This window comes from Mustela nivalis, assembly GCF_964662115.1.
Source record: "Mustela nivalis genome assembly, chromosome: 6".
Taxonomy (NCBI): domain Eukaryota; kingdom Metazoa; phylum Chordata; class Mammalia; order Carnivora; family Mustelidae; genus Mustela; species Mustela nivalis.
The window spans coordinates 44,340,031-44,365,674 of record NC_139025.1 but is presented as its reverse complement, the minus strand read 5'-3'; the positions used below and the strand labels follow the sequence as shown (position 1 = coordinate 44,365,674).

General features: G+C 43.0%; 1 protein-coding gene across 5 annotated transcripts; it reads left to right on the top strand.

Moving 5' to 3' along the window:
• The first annotated feature begins 7,114 nt into the window (after nucleotides 1-7,114).
• Nucleotides 7,115-24,868, top strand: LGALS3 (galectin 3). Of its 5 annotated transcripts, none has more exons than XM_082735083.1 (6): nucleotides 7,115-7,275; nucleotides 13,736-13,757; nucleotides 15,416-15,823; nucleotides 18,451-18,539; nucleotides 21,459-21,624; nucleotides 24,569-24,868. In XM_082735083.1, the coding sequence occupies exons 2-6, from the start codon at nucleotides 13,740-13,742 to the stop codon at nucleotides 24,722-24,724; spliced, it is 837 nt and encodes a 278-aa protein (XP_082591209.1). In that variant the 5' UTR covers nucleotides 7,115-7,275; nucleotides 13,736-13,739; the 3' UTR covers nucleotides 24,725-24,868. The 5 variants fall into 5 exon arrangements, with proteins under 5 accessions (XP_082591209.1, XP_082591205.1, XP_082591207.1 ...); XM_082735079.1 differs by having other exon boundaries at nucleotides 7,143-7,328; XM_082735081.1 differs by having other exon boundaries at nucleotides 7,192-7,303.
• Nucleotides 24,869-25,644: the final 776 nt, after the last annotated feature.

Sequence of the window (25,644 nt, the reverse complement as noted above, 5' to 3'; positions counted from 1 at the left end):
AAATTATTTATATATTTATATATAAATATGAAATATTATATTATATATTATTGATTATATTGTTATAAATAAATATAAAATTTATTTATATTCTAAAACAAATATTTTATTTATTTATAAGTATTACATATTTATATATAATTATATCTAAAATATAAAACTCTATAGTTTAGAGTTATTTATAGGTCGATGCATATACCATATATCTAAATATATTTATATATCTGTATCTCTGTTCTTTTTCATAAAATGTAATTCAACTTTCCATTCATTTTCACCCTTCAATCACATTGTATTCATGAGTTTATACCACAAGACCATATTTCCGATTTTCCCTTTTGGTTTACCGAGTGAAGTCGTTGCCCAAAACAGAACACGTGTGGTTGTATCATCAAATTCCATCACAACCACCAGCTGGCCAGTTCCAGCCAGGCCTCCTTTGTCCCGCTGGGGTTGTTTATGAGCTTCCTGCAGTCCTTACCTGAGCAGCCTCTCCAGTGCTCTGTTCTGCTAACAAAGCTGGTGTCGCAACCCGTCAGCTGCAGTATCTGCTCCAGCCCTTGAGAAACGTCTGTTACCTTCTTGAGGGAACTCCCAGGGACACGGCTAGTGGTTCTCCCTAGTGAGAACCTTAATGTCTGTCCGGGAAATCTGCTCTGGAAATCTGTGAAGAGCCCCTGGGTATCTGGAGAAGGGGAAGAATAGCCTTGGAACTTTTGAATTTTGGGGTAGAGGAGAAGGGATTTTGTGCTAAAGAATGGAGTAAGGATAAAGGACTTGGGGGGAGACGATGTTGGAACCAATCTCAGTCCAGCCTCTTTTGCTGGGTTGGAGCCCCAGAGAGGAGAGAATGGGACTGTCTCTGTGAAAAAAAAAAAAAAAGCAAGCAGCTTCTCTCAAAGTTTTCACAGAGACAGTCCCATTCTCTCCTCTCTGGGGCTCCAATCCAGCAAAAGAGGCTGGACTGAGATTGGTTCCAACATCGTCTCCCCCCAAGTCCTTTATCCTTACTCCATTCTTTAGCACAAAATCCCTTCTCCTCTACCCCAAAATTCAAAAGTTTCAAGGCATAGATCAAGCATATGCAAAGCCTTCCTCACATACACAACTAGCCAGACACAGAACCTGATCCGAGATAGGAAAACTGTTCCTTAGAATTAAAACACGAATCCACAGAGCAACTTTGTTCCTTTGTTGTCTCTGAGACAATTTCACCTTGTGGTCAATTACTCTTTCCATTTCTGAATGACCCCTGCCAACTTCAAGATCTCTCAACTTTTGATGACCTGTTCTTGGTAGTGTTTTTATTCTTCCTTCCACAACTCTCTCCCTCCACCCTTCTCTTTTGTGTTTCCTTTCCCCTTCCTTCCTCTCTTCCTTCTTCTTCTTCTTTTTTTTTTTTTTAATTATTTATTTGACAGAGAAATCACAAGTAGGCAGAGAGGCAGGCAGAGAGAGAGAGAGGAGGAAGCAGGCTCCCTGCTGAGCAGAGAGCCCTATGTGGGGCTCGATCCCAGGATCCTGGGATCATGGCCTGAGCCGAAGGCAGAGGCTTTAACCCACTGAGCCACCCAGGCGCCCCCTTCCTCTCGTCCTTCTTCCCCCCAACCTTTCCTCCCTCCCTCCTTTCCTCTCTCTCTTTTTCTCCCTCCTTCCCTCCCTTCCTTCCTTTCCTTCAGTCTATTGAATGGCAAATATCCGACTTCCAAACACTTATTTCTCAGACCCTGACGTACTTTCCACTTGTTCTATGTTGTGATCTTAGTCATATCTAAAGTACTAATCTAAAGTCATATCTAAAGTACTCTGTGCCTCAGTTTTCTCATCTTTTTTTTTTTTTTTTTTAGATTTTATTTATTTATTTGACAGAGAGAGACAGTGAGAGAGGGAACAAAGGTGGGGGGAGGGGCTGGAGACAGCGAAGCAGGCCTCCTATTGAGCAGGGAACTTGATCCCAGGACACTGGGATCATGACATGAGCCAAAGGCAGACACTTAATGACTGAGCCAGTCAGGTGTCCCCAGCTTTCTCATCTTTAAAATTGAGATAAAAATCGCCAAAAAAGAAATTGAATCAGTAATCAATAATCCCCAAATTAGTAATCAGTAATCCCAACAAACAAAAGCCCAGGACCAGATGGTTTCACAGGCTAATTCTATCAAACATCTACCAAACTGGGGCTCCTAGCTAGTTCAATCAAGAGAGCATGTACTTGGGGTGCCTGGGTGGCTCAGTGGGTTAAAGCCTCTGCCTTCAGCTCGGGTCGTGATCCCGGAGTCCTGGGATTGAGCCCCGCGTCGGGCTCTCTGCTCTGCAGGGAGCCTGCTTCTACCTCTCTCTCTCTGCCTGCCTCTCTGCTTACTTGTGATCTCTGTCAAATAAAAAAATTAAAAAAAAAAAAAAAAGAGAGAGAGAGAGCATGTACTTCCTAATCTCAGAGTTGTGACTTCAAACTCCATGTGGGATATAGAGCCTACTTATTTGAATAAAGGAGTTAATACCTATTCTTTTCAAACTATTGCAAAAAATTTAGAAAAGGAGGGAAAACGTCAATATTCATTCTATGAGGCCAGCATTACCCTGATACCAAAACCAAATAAAAACACCACAAAAAAGAGTACTACAAGCCAATATCCCTGGTGAATATAGATGCAAAAACCCTCAACAAAATACTGCAAACCAAATTCAACAATATATTAAAAAACTCATTCACTGCAATTAGGTGGGATTTATTTCTGGGTTGCAAGGGAGGTTCAATATTCGTGAATCTGTCAATGTAATAGGTCACATCAATAAAAGAAAGGACAAGAGCCATCTGATCATTTCAATAGATGTGAAGAAAGCATTTTACAAAGTACAACATCCATTCATGGTAAAAACCCTCAACAATGTAGGTTTAGGGGGAACATACCTCAACATAATAAAGGCTATGTTTGAAAAATTCACAGCTAACATTATTTCAATGGGGAAAAACTGAGAGCCTTTCCCCTAAGTTCAGGAATAAGACAAGGATGTCTGCTCTTATCACTTTTATTCAACATAGTACTGGAAGTCCTAGCCACCACAATCAGACAAGAAAAAGAAATAAAAGGCATCCAAATCAGTAAGGATGAAGTAAAACTTTCACTATTTGCAGAACATGATACCATATATAGAAAACCTGAAAGACTCCACCAAAAAACTGCTAGAGCTGATAAACAAATTCAGTAAAGTCACAGGATACAAAATCTACACCAATAATGAAGCAACAAAAAAGAGAAATTGAGAAAACAATCCTATTTACAATTGCATCAAAAATAAGATATCTAAGAAAAAAAACTAATCAAAGAGCTGAAAGACCTGTACTCTGAAAATCCAGAAAACCCAGAAAAGAACTCACAATTATATAGTCAATTAATCTTTGACAAAGCAGGAAAGAATATCCAACGGGAAAAAGAATATATCTTCAACAAATGATGTTGGGAAAACTGGACAGCAACACGCAAAATAATGAAGCTGGATCACTTTCTTATACCATATACCAAAATGAACTCAAAATGGAGTAAAGACCTAAATATGAGAACTGAAACCATAAAAATCCTAGAAGAGAATCTAGGCAATAACTTATTTGAATCTGCCATAGCAACTTCTTTCTAGATATGTCTTCTGAGGAAATGGAAACAAAAGCAAAAATAAACTACTGGGGGGCGCCTGGGTGGCTCAGTGTATTAAGCCACTGCCTTCGGCTCGGGTCATGATCTCGGGGTCCTGGGATCGAGTCCCGCATCGGGCTCTCTGCTCAGCAGGGAGCCTGCTTCCCTCTATCTCCCTCTGCCTGCCTCTCTGCCTACTTGTGATCTTTGTCTGTCAAATAAATAAATAAAATCTTAAAAAAATAAACAAACTACTGGGACTACATCAAAATAAAAACCTTCTGCACAGCCAAAGAAACAATCAACAAAACTAAAAGGCAACCTACAGAATGGGGCAAGATATTTGCAAATGATGTATCTGATAAAGGGTTAGTATGCAACATACATAAAGAACTTATAAAACTTAATGCCCCCCAAAACAAATATTCCAATTAAAAATGGGCAGAAGACATAAATAGACATTTTTTTCAAAGAGGACATATGGATGGCTAATAGACAGATGAAAAGATCATCAGGCAAACACAAATCAAAACTACAGTGTGATAGCATCTCACACCTGTCAGAATGGCTAAAATCAAAAACACAAAAAACAAAGCCTTTAATCTACCGCAAGTTAATCAAAAACACAAAAAACAAGGGTGTTGGAAAGGATATAGAGAAAAAGGAACTCTCTTGCTCTTTTGGTGGGAATGCAAATGGAGTGGCCACTCTAGGAGGCCACTCTAGTTGGAGGTTCCTCAAAAAGTTAAGACCTACCCTATGATCCAGCAATCACACTACTGGGTATTTTCCCAAAGAATACAAAAACATTAATTCAAAGAGATACATGCGCCCCAATGTTTATAACAGCATTATTTATAATAGCCAAGATACAGAAGCAGCCCAAGTGTCCACTGATTGATGAATGGATAGAGAAGATGTGGTATATATACACACAGTGGAATATTTGTCAGTCATAAAAAGCACGAAATCTTGTCATTTCCAATGACATGGATGGAGCTAGACAGTATAATGCTAAGTGAAATAAGTAAGCCAAACACCATACGACAAATACTATATGATTTTCACTCATCCATGGAATTTAAGAAACAAAACAAATGAAAAAGGGGAAAAAAGAGACAAACCAAGAAACACATTCTAACTACAGAGAACAAACTGATGATTACCAGAGAGGAGGCTGGTGGGGGAAAGAGTGAAATAAAGGGTGGGGATTAAGAAGTGCATTTGTTGTGATGAACATTAGGTGATTTAAAAAAACTTGGAAAAAATATAAATAAATAAATAAAATGGATGTATGTATATGGGGGCTTGTCCATGTACAGGCATATATGTACTAACATAGTACAAGGCCCATAAGTGTTCAACGAATATTAGATCTTATTATCCCTAACATTATTTTTTGATATACATATGTTATGAAATGATTACCATAGTAAAATTAGTTAACACATTCATCAACTCACACATTACCATATCTTTTATATGTGGTGAGAACATCCAAGACTACTCTTTTAGCAACTGTCAAATATATGATATAGTAGTATTACTAATAGTCATCACACTGTACATTGAGTTCCCAGAATTTATTCATCTTATAATTGAAAGTTTTTACCCTTTGACCAATACCTCCCCATTTTTTGTCATATCTCCAGTCCCTGGCCACCATCATTCTACTCTGTTTCTATGAGTTCTCTTAGGTTCCATATGGTATTTTTCCTTCTCTGCTTGATTTATTTCACTTAGCATAATACCCACGTTGTTGCAAATGGCAGGATTTCCTTCTTTCTCACAATCTGGATATTCGTGTGGGGGGGGCGGGGGCATTTTTTAATCCATTCATCCATCAACAGACACTTAGGTTGTTTCCATGTCTTGGCTATTGTGAACAATGCTACAACAAACATGGGGATGCAGGTATCTCAAGATAGTGATTTCATTTTCTTTGGATATACACCAAGAAGTAGGATTGCTAAGTCATATGGTAGTTCTATTTTTAATTTCTCGAGGAACCTCCATATCCTTTTCCATAATGGCTGTACCATTTACATTCTCACCAGCAGTACACAAAGGGTTCCCTTGCTTACATCCTTGCCAACACTTATCTCTTGTCTTTTTAATGATAGGCATTCTAACAGGTGTGAAGTGATATCTCATTGTGGTTTGAATTTGCATTTCTCTGATGATTACTGATATTGAATTCCTTTTCATGTACCTGTTGATCCTATGCCTTTGGGAACATGTCTGTTCAGAGCCTTTGCCCATTCTTTAAATAGGACTATTTGGGTTTTTTCTGTTATTGACTTCTATGAGTTCCTTATATGTTTTGGAGATCAATCTCTTATCAAATACATAGTTCACAAATAGTTTTTCCCATTTTTTGGCTGTTCTTTTCATTTGTTGATTATTTCTTTTGCTATGCAGCTTTTAAGTTTGATGTCCTCTCTCTTGTTTGTTTTTGCCTTTGTTGCTTGTACTTTGGAGTCATATCTGAAAAATCATTGCCAAGACCAATGTCAAGGAACTTTCCCCTTGTTTTCTTCTAGGAGTTTTATGTTTTGAGGTCTTACAATTAAGCCTTTAATCTACCACAAGTTAATCTGTGTGAGTAGATATCTGAATTTAAAAAAAAAAATCCATCTTGGAGGTTTCTTAACCATTTCAATCAGTTATTGACCCTCGAAATTATACAAACAAGTACCTTCTCTCTTGCAAGAATCACTATTTGTTATACGAATCTTTTTTAGAGTGGTGGCTTTATCCTACTCCTGTCTTTACCAAAGCAGGAATAGGTAACTGTTCCCTTCTTCATCCGGACTCTCCCCAGTCTTTGACAAAACAGCTAGGCTTTCTAGGAAAGAATTCATTATTTCGCTCATTCCTTCACGAAACAAATCTTTCTCGAGAACTTACTACACACCCAACGCTAGGTAAGATGCTGAGGACGCGCTGCGGAGCAGACAGACAAGAATAATTTCGGGCTCTCGGTGTGAGGTGGGTCCCCACGTCGCCGTTCAGAAAGGCAATGAATGCAAGGTCAAGCGCAGGCGGCATCTGTGTCACCCAGCACCTCCGAAAACTTGGCAGGGCCCTCCCAGTGACGCAGTCACTGTCACTTCTTGGGAAGGCTTTGATACTGAGAGAGGATGTAGGTAAAATAAATGCAGAAAGGAGGAGAGTGTCTGCAATTCAGGCAGAAAATAAGCAAACTCGGTTAAAACAAACAAGCAAGCCAGCCAAACTCTTGAAAGAAGCACACTCTGAAAGCTTCGCGGACGCTCCCCATCCGGGTCTGAGGAGTCACCAGGTGAATCCGGAGAGGGCGGTGGACGTGGCCCCACTCCAGGTGGCGGCTGGCCGCCGGACACCCCCCGCAGGCTGCGGGGCTGGGGGCCGCCCCCGAGCGTCCCACCCGCCGCTCTCCAGACCCGGAGCTTCCCCGCTGCGCCTAGAGCGGCGCCGCGGGGTGCGCGGTGGGGCGGGGGACGCCGGGGCGAGGCCGGGCTGGGCGGGAGCGGCTGCCCCGCCTCGGGAGAGGCGGGCCGGGCCGAGCCTATTTGAGGCGCGGAGCCACCGCCCGCTCTGGGATCGCAGCACCTCACCAGAAGCCGCCCCCGCAGCAAGCGAGCGAGCGCCGAGGCGTCGGGTGCGTGGCGGGGGCGCGGGCCGCGGAGGTAGCTTGCGGGCCGCCGGGTCCAGGCACGGTGGAAGCCCGAGCGGGGGCGGAGAGGCGAAGGGTCGCGTGCGGAGCCGGGGGCGCGGTCCTGGGCAAGGGTCCGTAGCCTTGATTCCCCGAGAGGGCGCAGTGTGAGACTCAGGAAAAGTTAGTCGCGCTTTCCCGAGACTCACGCACTCATCGTGGGGCGGACGGTGAGCGGCGCGGGGCACCCTCCGCGGCGACCGGCGGCCTCGGCCACGGCGTCCAGCCCTCGGGCGGGCTGGGGGCGGGGAGGCGCACGCTCCGTCAGCCCCGCGGCGCGCCCCTGTTTGGGATTAGGAAGCGGGTCCTCCTTTCCTGGACGCGGGGGGCTGCGCAGGGACTCTGGAGGCGGCTCCTGCGCCCCTTGACTGGGCTGCACGGCTGCTGCGTCCGGCTGTGGGGGGCGCAGGAGCTCTTCTACGAGGCCCTGCGGAGCAGGGGCTGCCGCGGCTCTCTGGGCGCTGATCCCACAGAAAATGGTGATGCCCCAGGGCCTGAGTGGGCATGTGTCTGGCTTGGCGAGCAGTGCACATCCTAAGCTTTTGCAAATCAGTGACTCATCCCTGCCCAGATTGGCTAATTTGGGCATTATCCCAGATCTGTGCTGAGGCCGTGTAGGGTGTGGCAGAATGTTGGTCTGAAAGTGCAGAGCCCCAGCGGGGGACGCTAGGAGGTGTCCGCTTTGGGGGGTAGGAGCTGAACGCCAGAGAGTCAGGGACACATAGGGTGAGGCTGTGACTTCGGCATCAGGCTCTCCCCTGCAAGTTACTGATTCCTATTCCAGATACTATGGAATCTTTGTAAAGTGACTCCCGGGAGTTGGGTTGCTGGACAGTGAAGATCGTTGAACCACAGTGACCCAGTCTGTTTCTGGGATCTTGGGAAAGGAAGGGAAGACAGATCATGTGATCGGTGGGAGATGGGAACTGCTTCCTAACTTCATAACATTTGGGGGTTACACTTAGAATCAGCACCTACTCCATGTTCTGGGGTAAAGTTTGATGATGGTCTTAGAATGTTTTGAGCCTCAGTGTGCTAGAAGGATGCCTCACCAGGTACTTAAGTAGCAGAAGAGGGGAAACACTGCCTGAGAGATTGACCACCAAAGCTAGTTTTTTGCAGGGGTCCTTAATCAGTGATGTTTCTCTATGCTACAAAAATGGATCAGTGCTTTACTATAAAGACTTCACATATTGCTAGTGAGTCAAAAGGCTAGGGTTGGCCTCCCCTATAGTTTAGGTACCTACTTGCCAGGAACCTCATCAGCTAGACTCTGCATCTTAACCGTAGCAGAGACCTACGTTCATGTATTGTAACCTGAACATCTCATGTTGTCCCTAAATACAGTTGGCCTGTAAGCTTAATGTATCTGAGGCTCGTGGTTAACTGATCTAAAATATAGCCTCCCTTTCCTGTGATGGTTTGGGAAACAGGCTCCTGCTGAGGACAGCTGGGTTAGCATTTGGTGTCTAGTGCCTGGACTGGTTCTTCTGATTAAATTTGGAGTGGTAAGCCTGCGAGAGAAGGGCCTGTTGCAAACTTCCAATTTGCTGCTGACTAAGTATCATGTGTTCGCTCTTGTCTGATATTCAGCTTTTCCATAGCGGGGAAAACAATCAGTAACTGAGAGGCACAAAGTAACTTTACCTTCCTTGATGCTGAGGAACTATGATAAGAAGGAAATCCTAGTAAAGGACCAGTTTCCTTTATTCCAACTCAACATCACAGAATTTGGCTCTGGAAAGAAGACTTGTTTCAGCAAGGGCAGAAAGTAAACTCGCTCTCCTGGGTTCTTTGCAGAGGAGTGTGGGCAGGCAGTGCCTTGGGTTCTGAGGAAATGCATTTATGATCTACTCCTCTTTCAGCTTGTATAGAGGTCAGGGCCCTTTGTGAGCAGAAGTTACAGAAGTGCTCCCAGGAACCCCAACTACTGGACTAATTTCTAGGTGGACCAGAATAGCACAGTACAGTAGATAGCCACTCTTTATTAGAGGGAAAACTACAATTAACAGCCAATTAAAAAGGTCTACATTCTGACTCACATTTAAATTCTTTATTCCAAAGCAACACTGAACTAACTCTTATAGGTTTTTCCAAATGTAGTATTTCCTCAATTTTTTGTTTTGCTTTAATATAGTGTTTCTTTTCTGGCGCTTCTAAATTCTCTGATTCTGGGAATGGCAGGATGGCGTTCACATATCCGTAGTATCTGTAGGGTGAGAAGGTTTTTTTTTTTTTTACTTTTTTAAAAAGATTTTATTTATTTATTTGACAGATCACAAGTAGACAGAGAGGCAGGCAGAGAGTGAGGAGGAAGCAGGCTCCCTGCTAAGCAGAGAGACCGATGCAAGGCTCGATCCCACGACCCTGGGATCATGACCTGAGCCAAAGGCAGAGGCTTTAACCCACTGGGCCACCCAGGCGCCCTTTTTTTTTTTTTACATTTGATTGTGTCTCTATATAAACTGTTCATCTAAAAGGAAAGAAAGAGAGAGAGAGAAAGAGGAAGGGAGGGAGGGAGAGAGGGAAATTTTCCAGGCAAGGAAGAAAGATATGTATCCAAATAGATTTTTTTTAAAGTTCTAAGGTTGCTAACCTTGATTTCAAAAAAAGTATCGGTTATAATCTCTTCTGGAAAAAGAGAACTGATGTTTAAGAATGAACATATCAAAATGGTGCGTACCTAATTTTTGGAGAAGTACACTTTATTGGTTTAAATGTGGTTATAATTAGCAAAGTGACTATGTAAAATGGCATCTTTGTATTCAATACTGTGTGTATTGAAGCTTACTGAATGAGTCAGCAAGTTAGTTTTCTGACAAAAACATGATCTCTTTTTTTAATTTGTTTACAATTTCCACATGTTATGTAGTTCTGAATGAATAAGCCAGAGAATTAATTTCTGAGTGAAGTAATTAAAACTTTTAAAGGACTGTACTTTAAGATTTTAAAGAGTGAGGTTTTACATTTAGTGTAAAATGAGTCTGTGTCAAAAGTGAGCATGCTTGGACCCTGGTTGTTGACTTGCCAAGAACAGAATGACTTTGGGCCACCATATTAGCTCTCTGAATCTTAATTTCCTTACCTTTGGAATGGGAATATTAGCTTTCCCCTGAAAATCTCTTACGATCATTATCAGAAAGAGAATAGGAAAAGTATGGGAAAGTGCTTCATACGTGGAAATGCACCACATTAATGCAGGGTGTCATTATTCTAATGGGTTTGTTTAGTGTGTCATAACATGATTCAAACTGTCACATGAGGCTTTAGTGAAACACTGTGGAAAGAAAGTGAAATCTGCTTTGCTTCTCAAATTGTTTTCGTTGGAGCTGAAAATAAGCTGAATATGTTTGAGCAGAGACTTGAAGAAGAAATGTTACATTTTGGAGATGTGGTCTTCACTTTCTAGTCATAATCAACCTTTAAACACATCTTAGTTTTGTTGGAGTTTTGTTAATATGACACCTTATTAGGCCCATGGTACAGATTTAGCTAACTACTGAAACTAACTTTTTAGTTTTTATTGACCTGTGTATCTACACTTCTGTAGGGATACTCACGCCGGTCAGCCTAGACAAGTGTTTCTCAACCAGGCACACTTGTGCCCTCTCCCTCCAACCCCCAGGATATGTGGCAATGTCTGAAGACATTTTTGGTTGTCAGAGTTGAGAGGTGGGGTGTTGTGCTGCTCGCGACTTTGTGTTTTTTGTTTTTTTTTTTTTAAAGATTTATTTATTTATTTGGCAGAGAGACACAGTGAGAGAGGGAACTCAAGCAGTGGGAGTGGGAGGGGGAGAAGCAGGCTTCCTGCTGAGCAGGGAGCCCCATGCGGGGCTGGATCCCAGCACCCCGGGTTCGTGACCTGAGCTGAAGGCAGATGCCCAACGACTGTGCCCCCCAGGTGCCCATGCTCCAGGCGTCTTGAGATTGAAGCCATGGACGCTGCCCTGCACAAAACGGCTCCAGCTCCCACGAAGGATCCAACCTGAAATGTCAGTGATGCTGAAGCTGGGAAAGAGCCTTTACAGAATAGGAATATTTAAGACCAAACACTTACAAAGTTATGTCTAGGTCTTTGGTATGTTGTGCAGGACTGGAAGAAGTTTGGGTAATCAAAGGATTTCTGCCCACCGTGAAGTTTAGGATTGTTTCATACTGGCCTCCAAAATGAGAGAGGCTTGGTTTTCTTAAGAAATGCCCTTTCTAGGGGCACCTGGGTAGCTGTTAGTTAAGCTTCTGTCTTCGGCTCAGGTCATGATCCCAGGGTCCCGGGATCTCGCCCCTCCTAGGGCTCCCTGCTCAGCGGGGAGTCAGCTTCTCCCTCTCCCTCTGCAGCTCCCACTCTTGCTCTCTATTTCTCAATTGCTCTCTTTCTCAGTAAATAAAAACCTTTTTAAAAAAAAAAATAAAGATCTGGGGCGCCTGGCTGGCTCAGTTGGTAGAACGAGTAACTCTCCATCTTGGGGCTGTGAGTTTGAGCCCCATGTGAGGGTAGAAATTACTTAAACATAAGATCTTAAAAAAGAAAGAAAGGAAGAAAGAAACATCCTTTCTTTTCCTTTTCTGTAACAATGCTTCTCTCAAATTCTTCCTGCCATGGCAGCACACTTTTCTAAGTGGCGGAAGCCTTTTGGGGAAGGAAGCAGAAGCAGAGGAGCACCTGACTTCTCTTTAAAAGATCACATGCTCTAGGAAACCCCAGAATGGAAGCCCTGGGAGAGTCACTGTGACTTCCCAGTCAAATTGCCAGCAGTTTCCCACGCTGGAAGATGGATGTGGTGATACCCTAAACTTCCAGATATGTTTGAGAATACCCAGATTTAAAAAAGAGAGGTGCAAAAAAAAAACAAAACAAAATAGCCTTAACACAAGGTAATATTTAACTGTGGTATAAATAACAGCGGAGTATGATAAAGTCTGATATGTATAAATGAAGGACTTTAAGTCCTAAGAGGAATTCTGCCTATTTCCTTTTTTACCGACAAGTGTAATATTTTAGATTTTTAGGACCTATCAATTAGGATCCCTTGGAGGTAATATCATTTCTTAAAACAATTTAGTAAATATCATAAGTAGGCAACTCCAGGGAAAAGGGATTCTGATTGTTTAAGATCCAGGTCACTTTGGCTATAGGACAAGTGATCCTGACCCAAGAAAACTCACCCAGGCCTCAGGAGTCCAAAGCTGCCCTCGTCCCCTCACTGCCAGAGCACGTGCAGCGGGAGCAGGCGTAAAACAGCTTACCTGGTTAAAAACTTGGCAGAGGGAGAGGAGCAGGAGAAAGCAGGAATGATGTGTCAAGGCTACCCCTTGAGTCCGCTTTGGGCAAACCAACTCTCTTTGGTAGCATCCTACCCCAAAACATTTCCCTCCGCAGTGCCTGACTCCTCTTCTCTCTTCTTCTCTCCTTTCCTCTTCTCTCTTTTCTTTTTCCCTTTCACCTTTCTCCTTTCCTTTCCTCCTCTTCTTTCCTCTCCCTCCCCTTCCCTCTTCTCTTCTCTTCTTTTCTTTTTTCCCTAGTTTGTTAGACTGTCAGAGCTTTGTTTGGCATAACAAATCTCTTTTAAAAAAGAAAAAGGGAGCTTCTTGTATACCTTCCTTTCTTCTTTATTGGTCCACACCTGGATCTCACCTCTCCTTTAAGGCTTAGCTCAGACACCACCACCTCTTCCCTTCTTAGAAGCAAGAGTTCCAGTGGTGACTCCCTATTTCCAGTCTGGCTCACCGTGTCGATCTCTTGGGATCCCTACTGGCCTGTGAGCCCTTTGAGCATACAGATCCTGGCCTGTCCATCTTCCAACCCAGGCGAGAGCCCATAGAGTGCCTGGCCCAGAGCAGCGAGGGAATAAGTAATTGGCAGCAAATGCATCTAGGGACATTGGTTTTCAAATCTCCCTAGGAATCAATCAACTCTGCTTTCTTCCTAAAACCCAGAAGAGGGTATGGGGGTTGATCTTGTGAACGGGAGGGGAGGGGGGTGATAGGAAGAGCTTTTAAGAGGTGGTGGAAAAGGCACCCAGGAAGGAAAGATGATAATGAACCAGGACTGTTTGTCTCTTTACCAATAAGGAAAGGGGCAGAAGATTGTCATCCTTGTTCTTCTCTCTCCTGTGTTACGTGGCCTTTTATTTCCAGGATTCAGAACACAAGCTAGTAGGATTAGAGGTTAAAATTAGGAGTGAAGTTGGGCTTGGTGATCTAGCTGGAGTGCATCCCCGCTCGAGTTTCCTCTGTGGTTCCACACTCCTGATTGAGGAGTATTTGGGGAATAGACTGGCTTGGTTAGAAGAAGGCCTGTAGATCATCTAGAACTGCCCAATGAACTATTTGTGATGTTATCTTAAAATGGAAACTGGTGAAATCTTCTAAGATCAAATGATAACCTATCTTTTTTTCCCCCTTTCAGGAAAATGGCAGACAATTTTTCAGTAAGTGTTTTATGTCTGTTTTCTTACCATGATACACATCCCCTTAACACCAGATATCCCCTTCTAATTCTCTGACCCTGCAGCTTCCTCTGGCCATAACTGACCAGTGAGGACTTGTTAGCTGATGTCTTGTTTTTCCAGCAGCAGGTTCAGGGAGAGAGCCAAGCAGATAGAGGCCTGGGACTCACTGACAGTAAGCCTGGGACAGAGACAGGGGGATTCCATGGGCAGGAGCTGAGAAATAAAATGAGCAAAGGGAATCATGGTGCAGTCTGAGCATCCTGATTTCTGGATTGTTCTTCTCATGTCAGTTAGGGAGGATGTGCTTTTACACAGGGGAAGGCTGCTTTCTGACTTTGGCAAATTATGAAAGGCAGCCCTCCCTGAACTGAGATGATGGGAAACAAGAATAAAGGGAGGCAGGGGACGCAGCAGCTCTCCAGACACCCCGTGAGGCAGAAAGGGGCAGGGAGCTACCCCGGCTTCTCCTTTCTTCCCACTCTTTAATCTCCTGCCAGTGCTGCCCCTTAGCCAGACTCATCTGGAAGCCTGGGAACCACCGCCTACAGGGGTTAGAGACCCTGTGATCAGCACAAGGCAAGGAGAAGGAGGGTTTTGACAGGACATTGCCATCTTGGGAATATGGCAGGACTGACTCTTTGCTGTCAAACACGGAGCTCCTGGAACTATGGGAACTTAGGCCCATCACCCTGACCACCTACTGTTAGGTATATTTCATCTGAACCATGTAGTTGCTCAACTGTGATGAGCCATGATCAAAAAAAACAGATAAGGCAAGTACAGACCTATATCAGAAACCACTGTGCATGGCCCATGTACCTGTTGTGGCTGTGTACCTGTTATGGCTGCCAGGAACAGGCTTGTGGTTTTGCTAGAGATTAGAAATGGGATTGGAAGCCCTTTGGGAGCCATTAAGAAGGGGACCACACCTTCCAGAAATCCTTTTCTGGAATGGTCTTGTGAAACCAGGATGGAGACTTCTAAAGCCATCCTTGTTCTTTGCAAGGAAAAGTCAACGCCATTGGATAGTCGTATTAACTTTACCGTGTAGTTAATATATTGACCCTGTATAGCCCAGAAAAAGTAGCAATCATTAGAATTAAAATCCATCAATGAAGTGCATTCTTTATGGGAAGACAGTTCATGTTGAGAGCTGTGAATTGTTTGCTTTTCATTTTCTATATGGCTCTCTTCCTATACAGGGAGTACTCAATCTGGAACCCCATTTAATTAATGGCATGATCTGGCCTTTTAAAAAAAACTTTGAAATTTTACAATAGTTTTAGATTTACAGAAAAAGTACAAAGATAGTATGAAGAGTTCCCGTATACCCTACGCTCACTTTCTTCTATTATTAATGTCTTACATTAGCATGATACATTTGTTACCATTAATAAACCAGTACTGATACATTACTACTAAAAAAAAGAATAAAATGATGAAGCATATATAATCCCAAAGTCTAATTTTAGTCTTAACTTCAAACTATTTAATAGGTGGAAAATTTTTATTGATATGAATTTTATACCCTTACCATATATATCACTCTACTTCGTAGATCACATATTCCTATTTTCCTGAAAATTCTGTTTCTGTGAATGTATTCATGTTGTAATTGTTGATGTCTTTCTTTCTAGCTTAATGATGCTTTATCTGGGTCTGGAAACCCAAACCCTCAAGGATGGCCTGGTCAATGGGGAAACCAGCCTGCTGGAGCGGGGGGCTACCCAGGGACCTCCTATCCTGGTGCCTACCCTGGACAGGCCCCTCCTGGTGGCTACCCTGGACAGGCCCCTCCTGGTGGCTACCCTGGACAGGCCCCTCCTGGCGGCTACCCTGGACAGGCCCCTCCTGGCGGCTATCCTGGACAGGCACCTCCAGGAGCCTACCCTGGCCCAACAGCTCCTGCTTATCCTGGACCACCTGCACCAGGAGCCTACCCTGGGCAACCGAGTGGGCCTGGGGCCTACCCGCCTCCTGGACAGCCAAGTGCTCCTGGAGCCCAGCCCGCTGCTGGCGCCTTTGGCATCCCTGCTGGACCACTGGTAAGATGGAACTTGGCACTTCATAGACTTGACTGTGATCAGGACAAAGCTAATGAAGAACCAGCACAGTGTTGTCTGGAGCGCTGGTGCCATTACTTTGCTGTGCTCTGGCTGGGAGCTGGCTCTGGGCACCAACCTCCAGAGGGCTTCAGAGAGACCTGAAGCTTTAAACTCGCAGGTTAGAGCCCCTCTTCCAGGACCAGCTATGGTGTATGTCAGCCTAATAGAAAAAAATCATTGTATTGAGTTTAGGATGTGTACTGTTAGTATAAAGAGAAGTCCTTTAAAAAATAGATAAATAAATAAATAAATAAAGAGAAGTCAATGTATCTTTTGAAGACATCTCTGTAAAGCAGCTTTAATATAAATGAAGTTAAGATTATAGAAATGGGGAAACATTTTGGTTACTATTATTAATAACCACCGAGTACGTAGTTCACACCAGCTATGCGCTTCTACATGGATGATTTCAGTTACCCCTGTATCTGCCCCATAAGATGCTGTTACTGTCCCTACTCTATACACGAGGAATGGGGACAGTAGAGAGCTTAATAGCTTGTTTGGGGTCATAGAGGGAATGTGTAGGGAAATCAAGGTAATGTGGTTTTGAAAGACTTTCTAAAGATAATTTAGTGATCTAAGGATTGAATTTTCATTTATATTAAAACCCACTTTAGTAAGTGAATTCTGAGTGTAAGACCTAATCCTGTGGTGACTGTAGACACATCTCAGACACCAATCCTTCTCTTCCAGATGTGTAGTCTAGTGAGGAGATAATATATAGATGTGGGGAAAGCGTTAAGTAGCCGCGTGGGATCAGACCCTTCCAGGAGCCTATGGGCGTTGGCACAGGAGGTGTCTGACTTGCTTTTAGGTCAGCTTGGAAGAGAGTGCAGAGCAGGTGCCGGAAGCGTGGGCAGCATTGGGCAGGCGGTAGTCGACCACAGTTAGTCATTTATAGACAGAAGGGGATGTGGAAGTTGTGGCAAGGGAGAGGCAGATGTGCGAGAGGTTGCAGAGGAAGAACCCCAGGAGCTAGTGGTTACGTCTCAGTCAGGGATGATGGGGTTTTCAAGGCTCGACAATTAGAGAACCAGCCACGGGTCAGCCCAGTCCAGGAACTCGGGAAGGAGACCTGATGTGTGGGGTTTGGGGGTAGGGGGTGGGGTGAGGAAGAAGAGACAATTCCAGTTCACACCTGTTGGATTTGAGGCATCTGTGGGAAATTCAGATAGGAGGAGGTAGGGGGCCCAAGAGAAAAGACCTGGGTGATGGTTGCATCCAGGGGGGGAAAATTATGAAGGGAAGAGAGAAGAGGCCAAAGGGAATTGTGGGAATATTGACAGCACCCTGCACCTAAATGGTTAATGCATTTTTCTGGAAGAATTAGAGAATGTATTAAATGAAAAGTGTTCATTACACAAATATTTAATACCAGACCCCCCTCTTGATGCCATGTAAGTAGAACTCACAAGAATTCACGAGTCCCCGGATGGGATACAATGCCCGCCCTCAGGGAGTAAAGGACCGAGATGAGTATGTTACGTGATCAGGCTCTTAAGAGGGGCACAAAGTCAAAAAACTAAAACCGATATAATTATATATCAATAAAAATAATCTTAAAAAAGAAGAGTAGCACGAAAATGTTAATTTTCTTGATTGCAAGATCTAGTTTAAGCCTTTCTGAAAAATAGTCCTAGTGAATTAATTGTAGATTGGGATGTCCTTAGTGATGAGAGATGCAGTGCTCCAAAAGGGAATATGGTGTGTCTTTGGCACCAATTAACTGAGGGCTTTTTTCTTTAATTTACTTATTTATTTTATCTTTAAGAATTATTTATTTGAGAGAGAGTGAGAGAGAGCAGAGGCAGGGGGAGGGGCAGAGACAGAGAGAGAAGCAGACTTTTTGCTGAGCAGGGAGCCTGATGTGGGACTGGATCCCAGGACCTGAGCTGAAGACAGATGCTTAACCAACTGAGCCACCCAGGCATCACCCCCCTGCCCTAATGGCTTTATTCTTTTCTTTTCTTTTTTAAAGATTTTATTTATTTGTTTGACGGAGAGGGAGACACCAAGAGAGGGAATACAAGCAGGGGGCGTGGGAGAGGGAGATGCAGGCTTCCTGCTGAGCAGGGAACCCAATGTGGGGCTTGATTCCAGAACCCTGGGATCATGACCTGAGCCGAAGACAGACCCTTAATGACTGAGCCACCCAGGCACCCCTGGATGGCTTTATTCTGTTTTTCTTCAAGATTTTATTTATTTATTTGATAGAGAGGGATCACAGTAGGCAGAGAGACGGGCAGAGAGAGAGGGAGAGACAGGCTCTCTGCTAAGCAGAGAGCCCAACATGGGGTTTGATCCTAGGACCCTGAGACCATAACCTGAGCTGAAGCCAGAGGCTTAACCCTCTGAGCCACCCAAGTGCCCCAGGGTGGCTTTATTTCTGAGTGTTACTTGTGCATGTAGGAATTCTTGTCCCTTCAGGCTTAGGGCAGGGTGACTGGAGAGTCTGGAAAAACGGCTTAAATTAGGGTTATGTGTAAGTCACATTAGCAACGTATTTTTCTTTCTTTTCCTGAGAAGACATGACTCTTTATTGATATTTGCATATTTTTTGTTCCCAGACTGTACCTTATGACCTGCCCTTGCCTGGAGGAGTCATGCCTCGCATGCTGATAACAATTCTGGGCACAACGAAGCCCAATGCAAACAGGTAAGAACAGTATTAGCAACTCTAACGTATTTGTCAATTGTTTCTTGAATATAGGGTCATCTATTTTGAGAATTCTATACCATAGAATGGGATTATCCCATAAATCAGTGTGTGTTCCCACCAAGGGACAAAGTATCCCTCATTAAATCTTGCTTTTCTCCCGGAACCACAATGAAACATTTCTACTTTTTTTTTTTTTTTAAGATTTTATTTATTTATTTGGAAGAGAGAGCACAAGTAGGGGGAGAGACAGAGGGAGAAGGAGAAGCAGGCTCCCTGTTGAGAAGGGAGAGCTATGTGGGACTCAATCCCACACCCTAGGATCATGACCTGATCTGAAGGCAGACACTTAACCCACTGAGCCACCCAGGCGCCTTGAAACAGTTCTGCTTTGTGAGGACAAAGGGAAAGAGCTGACAGCCCATACAGAAAAACCTAGGTTCTTCCTGGCAGTGAGAACCTTAGAATTCAAGGGAAGGACAGCCTTTGAAAAGTAATGCTTGGTCATCCCTCCACCTCTGAGCCATATCTTGTCTAAAAAACCAGGCATGCACTTTATATCTAGATGCCCATCAAAAATTGGGGTCAGAAACACCAAGATTGCACTGGACATCATTTTGAGTTGATCTGAGAGCTTGCACATTGTACCACTCTATTTGTACAGATCACCCTGCAGTCATGCAGTCACAGTACGTACGGTCTCAGATCTGGTGAGCTTGACTGCCACTTCCGCCTTCCTACTGGGCACATCAGCTGTGTCACAGATTCCTCTGGCGTCAGCCAGGTCTACGGTTGTTATGTGGTGGGATGGGGGAACCCTGGTCTTCTGGGTAGACACAATTTATGCAAAGATTTGAAAAGATCCTACAAGTTAAAGACTTCCTCAAAATAAGTCAACCTTTGCCGTGGGAACTGGTTGGATGGGGGGAGTGAGGATGGAGTTATCCTCTGAGCTAATTTAGGACAATCCATGCTGATTTATGGTTGCCTTGTTATCACCACTGGTTGTACGTCCATGTAATACAAGCAGGTTTGGGATATCCTGAAGACATCCAGTATGCCTGTCCCCAAGGTTAGTGGTACCATTAAAGCTCCTGCAGCCATAAAGTAATCTGTGTTTCTGGGGTTTATAGACAGTGCACAAAAGGTACCGGTTCAAGCTATGCACACAGGTTTCCAAGAATCCATCAACAACCCCTGTGAGTTCTGTCACCTTGCTCCTGGTGGATCAATGGGAACCCCCCTTTTCTTTTACCAGAAAATGGACTCAGCCTCTGACGTAATCATTTTACATCCAGCTAGCCCATTCAGGTGCACCTCCAGCGAGCCTTCTCTGCTTCTGTGTGGTAGCCAATACTCTAAGCCCCCCACTTCGTTCCACACAGCCTCTACAGCTTCTCTAAACACAGTGCTTACCTGCACAATAAAGCTTGTCTCACAGCCAATTATGAAATGTATATACCCCCCGTCTATGTCCATATCCATTTTCCTTCCCAAATAACGCAGCACCCAGCACACCCGATCCTGGGCACCCCACACTCGTAGTTTGTGAGTGTCTGCTCTCCTCCCCCAGCCACGGTCACACAGAACCACACTGGTGTGTTTGCCTCATTGAGGGTTTTTGCACTAGAAACTTTAGCTCCAGTAACACTAGAGGTGTAGACAGAGACTGTGGTAGAGTAAAACTCATTTTGGTGGGAATGGTTAAGATGGTAATAAACTGAAAAAAATGGTTGCTTGGTTCTGCAAAATCTATGTGAGGAATTACCTGAAAAAAAGAATGCTTCAGGTCTATGGCCATACCACCCTGAACACGCCCGATCCCGTCTGATCTCGGAAGCTAAGCAGAGTCGGACCTGGTTAGTACTTGGATGGGAAGAATGCTTAAGGCAATAGAGATGGCAAGATCTTCCTTTTCCCTGCAGAGAAAATATAGCCAAATACAAATTTGGCTATTGCCAAATACAAATACAAATGGTATTGCCATCTGACTATATGGGTCAAATACAAATACTATTGCCATTTGACTATCTGGGTCTACCTGAGCATTCAATTATTGGAAGATACAATTGTGTTTGTATGTGTCTGCTACTGGGTAAGTGAAAATGCCCAAGGAATCATTGTTAATAGGTCTACACTGTAGACCTTGCTTTCAAACAAGAGCCCCGGCTGATTCTGATGTTGGGGCCCCAGGAGCACACTTGGAAAAGCTGAGGGATAGGGTTAATATGTTAACAGTCCTAGGCCTTGTGTTTGCATTAACATCCAAGGAGAAGGAACAAGGTCAAAAAGTTAAGCCAGCCCCTTCATTAATTCCACCTCACATCAGGGAATGTTTAGCACATTTATCACCATGACTTTACAACTTAGCAACAGGATACTGTACATGATGTTACCTCATTCTTGTTATTTTAGGACTAGGTTTTGATTAACTATAAGGAAGTCAGGTATTTGATGGCTTCTGTTTTATGTGACTGGCTTGCCTTTAATGGGTATTAAAAGTAACTGGCAGGGCAGGAAAGAGGTAAGCATTATTATTCACCATGTACAGCATAAAGTGCCCTCAAAGTGGCCCCAGGTTTCTATAAGGAACCCTTGACCAGTTTTCATAGTAGAGGCAGAAAAGAGGGAATGACAGCTGAATGGAATCATGTGACCAAAGACAAGGAGGCAAAAAAAAAAAAAAAAAAAGGAACATGTAGTGTCTTGATTATTTTCAGATACTACAAGAACACATCAACTACTAGGCCTCGTATACTTTCCAGGTTGAAGTCATACTCTGGTTTGTTTGTTTCCATTTGAAAATGTTCCTGTATTTATTTAAAAAAATCGGATCTTTAGAAAATTATATGTTCTCCACTTGATACAGATACATGAAGTTGAATCATTTTACTAACTCTGGTCTTTGCTTTAAAACAGATTTGCTTTAGATTTCAAGAGAGGGAATGATGTTGCTTTCCACTTTAACCCACGCTTCAATGAGGACAACAAGAGAGTCATTGTTTGTAATACAAAGCTGGATAACCTCTGGGGAAAAGAAGAAAGACAGGCGACTTTCCCATTCGAAACTGGTAAACCATTCAAAGTAAGTTATTGCTACCATTATATACTGATAATGCACATTTCTCAGGGAAGAATCACTCTACCACCACAAGGTACTTAAAATGAATTTATCAGCTATCCTGAGACACCTAACTGGCACATCTGCTCCCCATCCTGGGGAACCAGGCTTAACAGGTCTGGCACATTTCCCAGCTCCATTCCCGCCCTTCACCATTGTCCCTGTTATCAAACCCTTGAGTTTAAGCTTTTCTGGAAATGAGAAAAATAGCATCTTTAATAAAGAGGGCAAAAGGGGGCACCTATCTGGATCAGTCGGTTAAGTGTATGACTCTTGATGTCGGCTCAGGACTTGATCTCAGGGTTATGAGTTCAAGTTCCATGTTGGGCTCCAAGCTGGGCATGGAGTGTACTTTAAAAAGGAAGAAAAGGGCAGAAGGTCTCAATGGTATAGTTGGGCTGAGACGTAGTACCTTAATACAACATAGTTGGCATGGCAATCAAAGTTAATTTTTTTAAATTCTAAAATTAAGATGTTTTATGAAAAAAAAATTTATAGATTTTCAAATTAAAAAGACTTCCATCTTTTCCCATTTCTCCCAACCTCACAAAGTCTGCAACTTGGTTAATATTTTTCCAGTATTTTCTATTACATGCAGCACTGTTTGTTTTAAAAACTTATTAAGGATTCTCTACCCCTGAACTCATGACCCTAAGATCAAGAGTCACATGCTCTACCAACTGTCCCAACACACTTTTTATTTTTAAGCATTGCTTTAACAAATACTGGGTTGACAGTAGAGTGGACAATAAAACTACTAGGCTGTAAGCTCCTCAAGGGCAGAGACTTATAGGGACCAGATTCTATATTTGGTGGACATCTTCTCAAATTTGAACATTGTTGCTTAATAGTATTTCATTATTTAGATATGTGCTAATTCTGTGAGTGTCCTATGGATGATAATTTGGAGTATGGAAATATTCCAAACAAATAAAACGTGAAATGATTATTTTGCTAAAATATTGTAATAATGGTCCTTATAAAGCTTTGCTTCCTAGAAAAAGAATTTTATTCCAAGAATGTACATATTTTCCAAAAGATTTTATTTGAGACAGAGAGAGAAGCACAAGAGGCGGGTGGGGGTGGGGCAGAGGGAGAGGGGGAAGCAGGCTCCCTGCTGAGGAGGCAGCCCGATGCTGGACTCGATCCCAGGACCCTAAGACCATAACCAGAGCTGAAGGCAGATGCCTAACGGACTGAGCCACCCAGGCGCCGCTCAAGAATGTACATATTTAAAATTTAGATAAGATATTGCCAAAGTGCTGTTTTCAAAAGGTTATAAGGATAAACCTGTTCACTACTTAACTGTTGGAAGAGTGTTTCTCCTACTCTGGCCCACACTGGTTATTATTAATCTTAGTAACATTTGCCACTCTAATTATTAGAGAATTCCTTCTTTGGTATTCTATTTTCATTTTATTTACTGAAGTACAGTTGCCACAAGAAGCTACATTAGTTTCAAGTGTACAACAGTGACCATCATCTCTTTGTTACCCTATGCTTACAACTGTCACTATCCAGCACTATTACAATACCACTGACTATATCCCTATGCTGTACCTTTTACCCCATGACTTATTCGTCCCATAACTGGAAGCCTGTACCTCCCATGCTCCTCCAACCATTTTGTCCATCCCTGTACCCTGCCCCTTCCCTCTGGCAACCATCAGTTTGTTCTTTGTATTTATGGGTCTGTTTCTGCTTTTTGTTCTTTTGTTTCTTCCTTTGATTTTTTTAGATTCCACATGAAAGTGAAATCATGGAATTTGTCTTTTTCTTTCTGACTTATTTCATTTAGCATAATATTCTGTAGGTCTATCCATGTTGTTGTAAGTGGTAAGATCCCATTTTTTATGGCTGAGTAATATTCCATCGCACCTATATATGGTATATGTATAGATACCACATCTTCTTTACTTCATTCATCTATGAATCCACACTTGCACTGCTTCCATATTTTGGTTATTATAAATAATGCTGCAGTAAACATAGGGGTGCATATATCTTCTCAAACTAGTGTTTTCATTCTCTTTGGGTACATACCCAGTACTGGAATTACTGGAGTATTTCTATCTTTAATGTTTTGAGGGACCTCCATACTGTTTTCCAAAGTGGTTGCACCAATTTACATTCCCAAGAGTGCATGCATGTTCCTTTTTCTCCACATCTTCGCCAGTACTTGATATGGTTATATTTTTACTTTTAGGGGTTAGCCATTACAAAAACTTTGTTTTTGTGGAGACACATTATTAATCTTTACTTTCATAGCTTCAACTTATCTTTATGACTCATTATCATCTTTTTTTCATTTTATTTTGCTTGGATCTTTGAATAATCTCTGGAATTTATTTTTGCTGCAAAGTTACTTTTTTTTTTTTTTTTTAATTTGAGAGAGAGCAAGAGAGCACAAGCAGGGGGTAAGGGCAGTGCGAGAGGGAGAAGCAGGCTCCCCACTGAGCAGGGAGCCCGATATGGGGCTTGATCCCAGGTCATGATCCTGAGCTGAAGGCAGATGCTTAACCAAGTAAGCCACACAGGCACCCCCCCAGGGTTCCTTTCTTGGACTTTAGTCCGTTCCATGGATGATTATAAAGATGAAATGTGGGACATTCTCAGCTCAGGCCAGATTGGTTTTGAAATTAAGAGCATTTCTAACAGGGGCGCCTGGGTGGCTCAGTGGGTTAAGCCGCTGCCTTCGGCTCAGGTCATGATCTCAGGGTCCTGGGATCGAGTCCCACATCGGGCTCTCTGCTCAGCAGGGAGCCTGCTTCCTTCTCTCTCTCTCTCTCTCTCTCTGCCTGCCTCTCAGTGTACTTGTGATTTCTCTCTGTCAAATAAATAAATAAAATCTTTAAAAAAAAAAAAAAAAAAGAGCATTTCTAACAGTTTTGTGTATGTGCCATTTCAGATACAAGTGCTGGTTGAATCTGACCACTTCAAGGTTGCGGTCAATGATGCTCATTTGTTGCAGTACAATCATCGGATGAAAAATCTCCAGGAAATCAGCAAACTGGGAATTTCTGGTGACATAGATCTCACCAGTGCTTCACATGTTATGATATAATCTTAAAGGGGAAGATTTAAAAAAAAAAATGAAATTGAATATAAACCCTTACACATTGAAACTTCATGTTTCCTGATTGAAAAATTTCACTTTTATTCATCACTGTCCTTATAAATCTTTGATTTAATAAATATTCTAAGAGTTCCCTGTCTTTATATGTCATTTAATTGGGACAATTAATTAATTAATTAATTAATTTATTTTTAAGATTCTATCCATCCATTTGACAGACAGAGAACACAAGTAGTCAGAGAGTCAGGCAGAGAGAGGAGGAAGCAGGCTTCCCGCTGCACAGAGAGCCCAATGCGGGGCTCGATCCCAGGACCCTGAGACCATGACCTGAGCTGAAGGCAGAGGCTTTAACCCACTGAGCCATCCAGGCGCCCCAGGGGCAATTTATTCTTGACAATGCACAATGGACTCAGTAAAAGGAATATGTAGCAATATTAATTCTGCATTAAAGTCTCCCAGAGTTTTCTATACTTACTAAAGTATTTTTGAAGAAAATATTTTAACCTCTATCTTTCAGAGTGTCTTTAAAAACCTGAAGATGCGGGGCACCTGGGTGGCTCAGTGGGTTAAAGCCTCTGCCTTCGGCTCGGGTCGCGATCCCAGGGTCCTGGGATCGAGCCCCACATCGGGCTCTCTGCTCGGCAGGGAGCCTGCTTCTACCTCTCTCTCTGCCTGCCTCTCTGCCTACTTGTGATCTCTGTCTGTCAAATAAATAAATAAAATCTTAAAAAAAAAAAAAAACCTGAAGATGCTACAAGGTAATCATTCTTCCATTTTCTTACTTAAGGAAGTATAGATTCAGGAAGCACAAAGAAAAAGTATAGCTGTTGATGACCCACAGGCAGTTCCTGTTAACATTCTGGTATATTTCTTTTTGCTCCTCTTAACTATTTTTTCTCTTTAGCCTA

Excerpts from the sequence above, each read along its gene's own strand:
- LGALS3 (XM_082735083.1), top strand. Across the intron at positions 18,540-21,458 it reads ACGAAGCCCAATGCAAACAG|ATTTGCTTTAGATTTCAAGA; the intron begins GTAAGAACAGTA and ends GCTTTAAAACAG. Across the intron at positions 21,625-24,568 it reads AAACTGGTAAACCATTCAAA|ATACAAGTGCTGGTTGAATC; the intron begins GTAAGTTATTGC and ends GTGCCATTTCAG.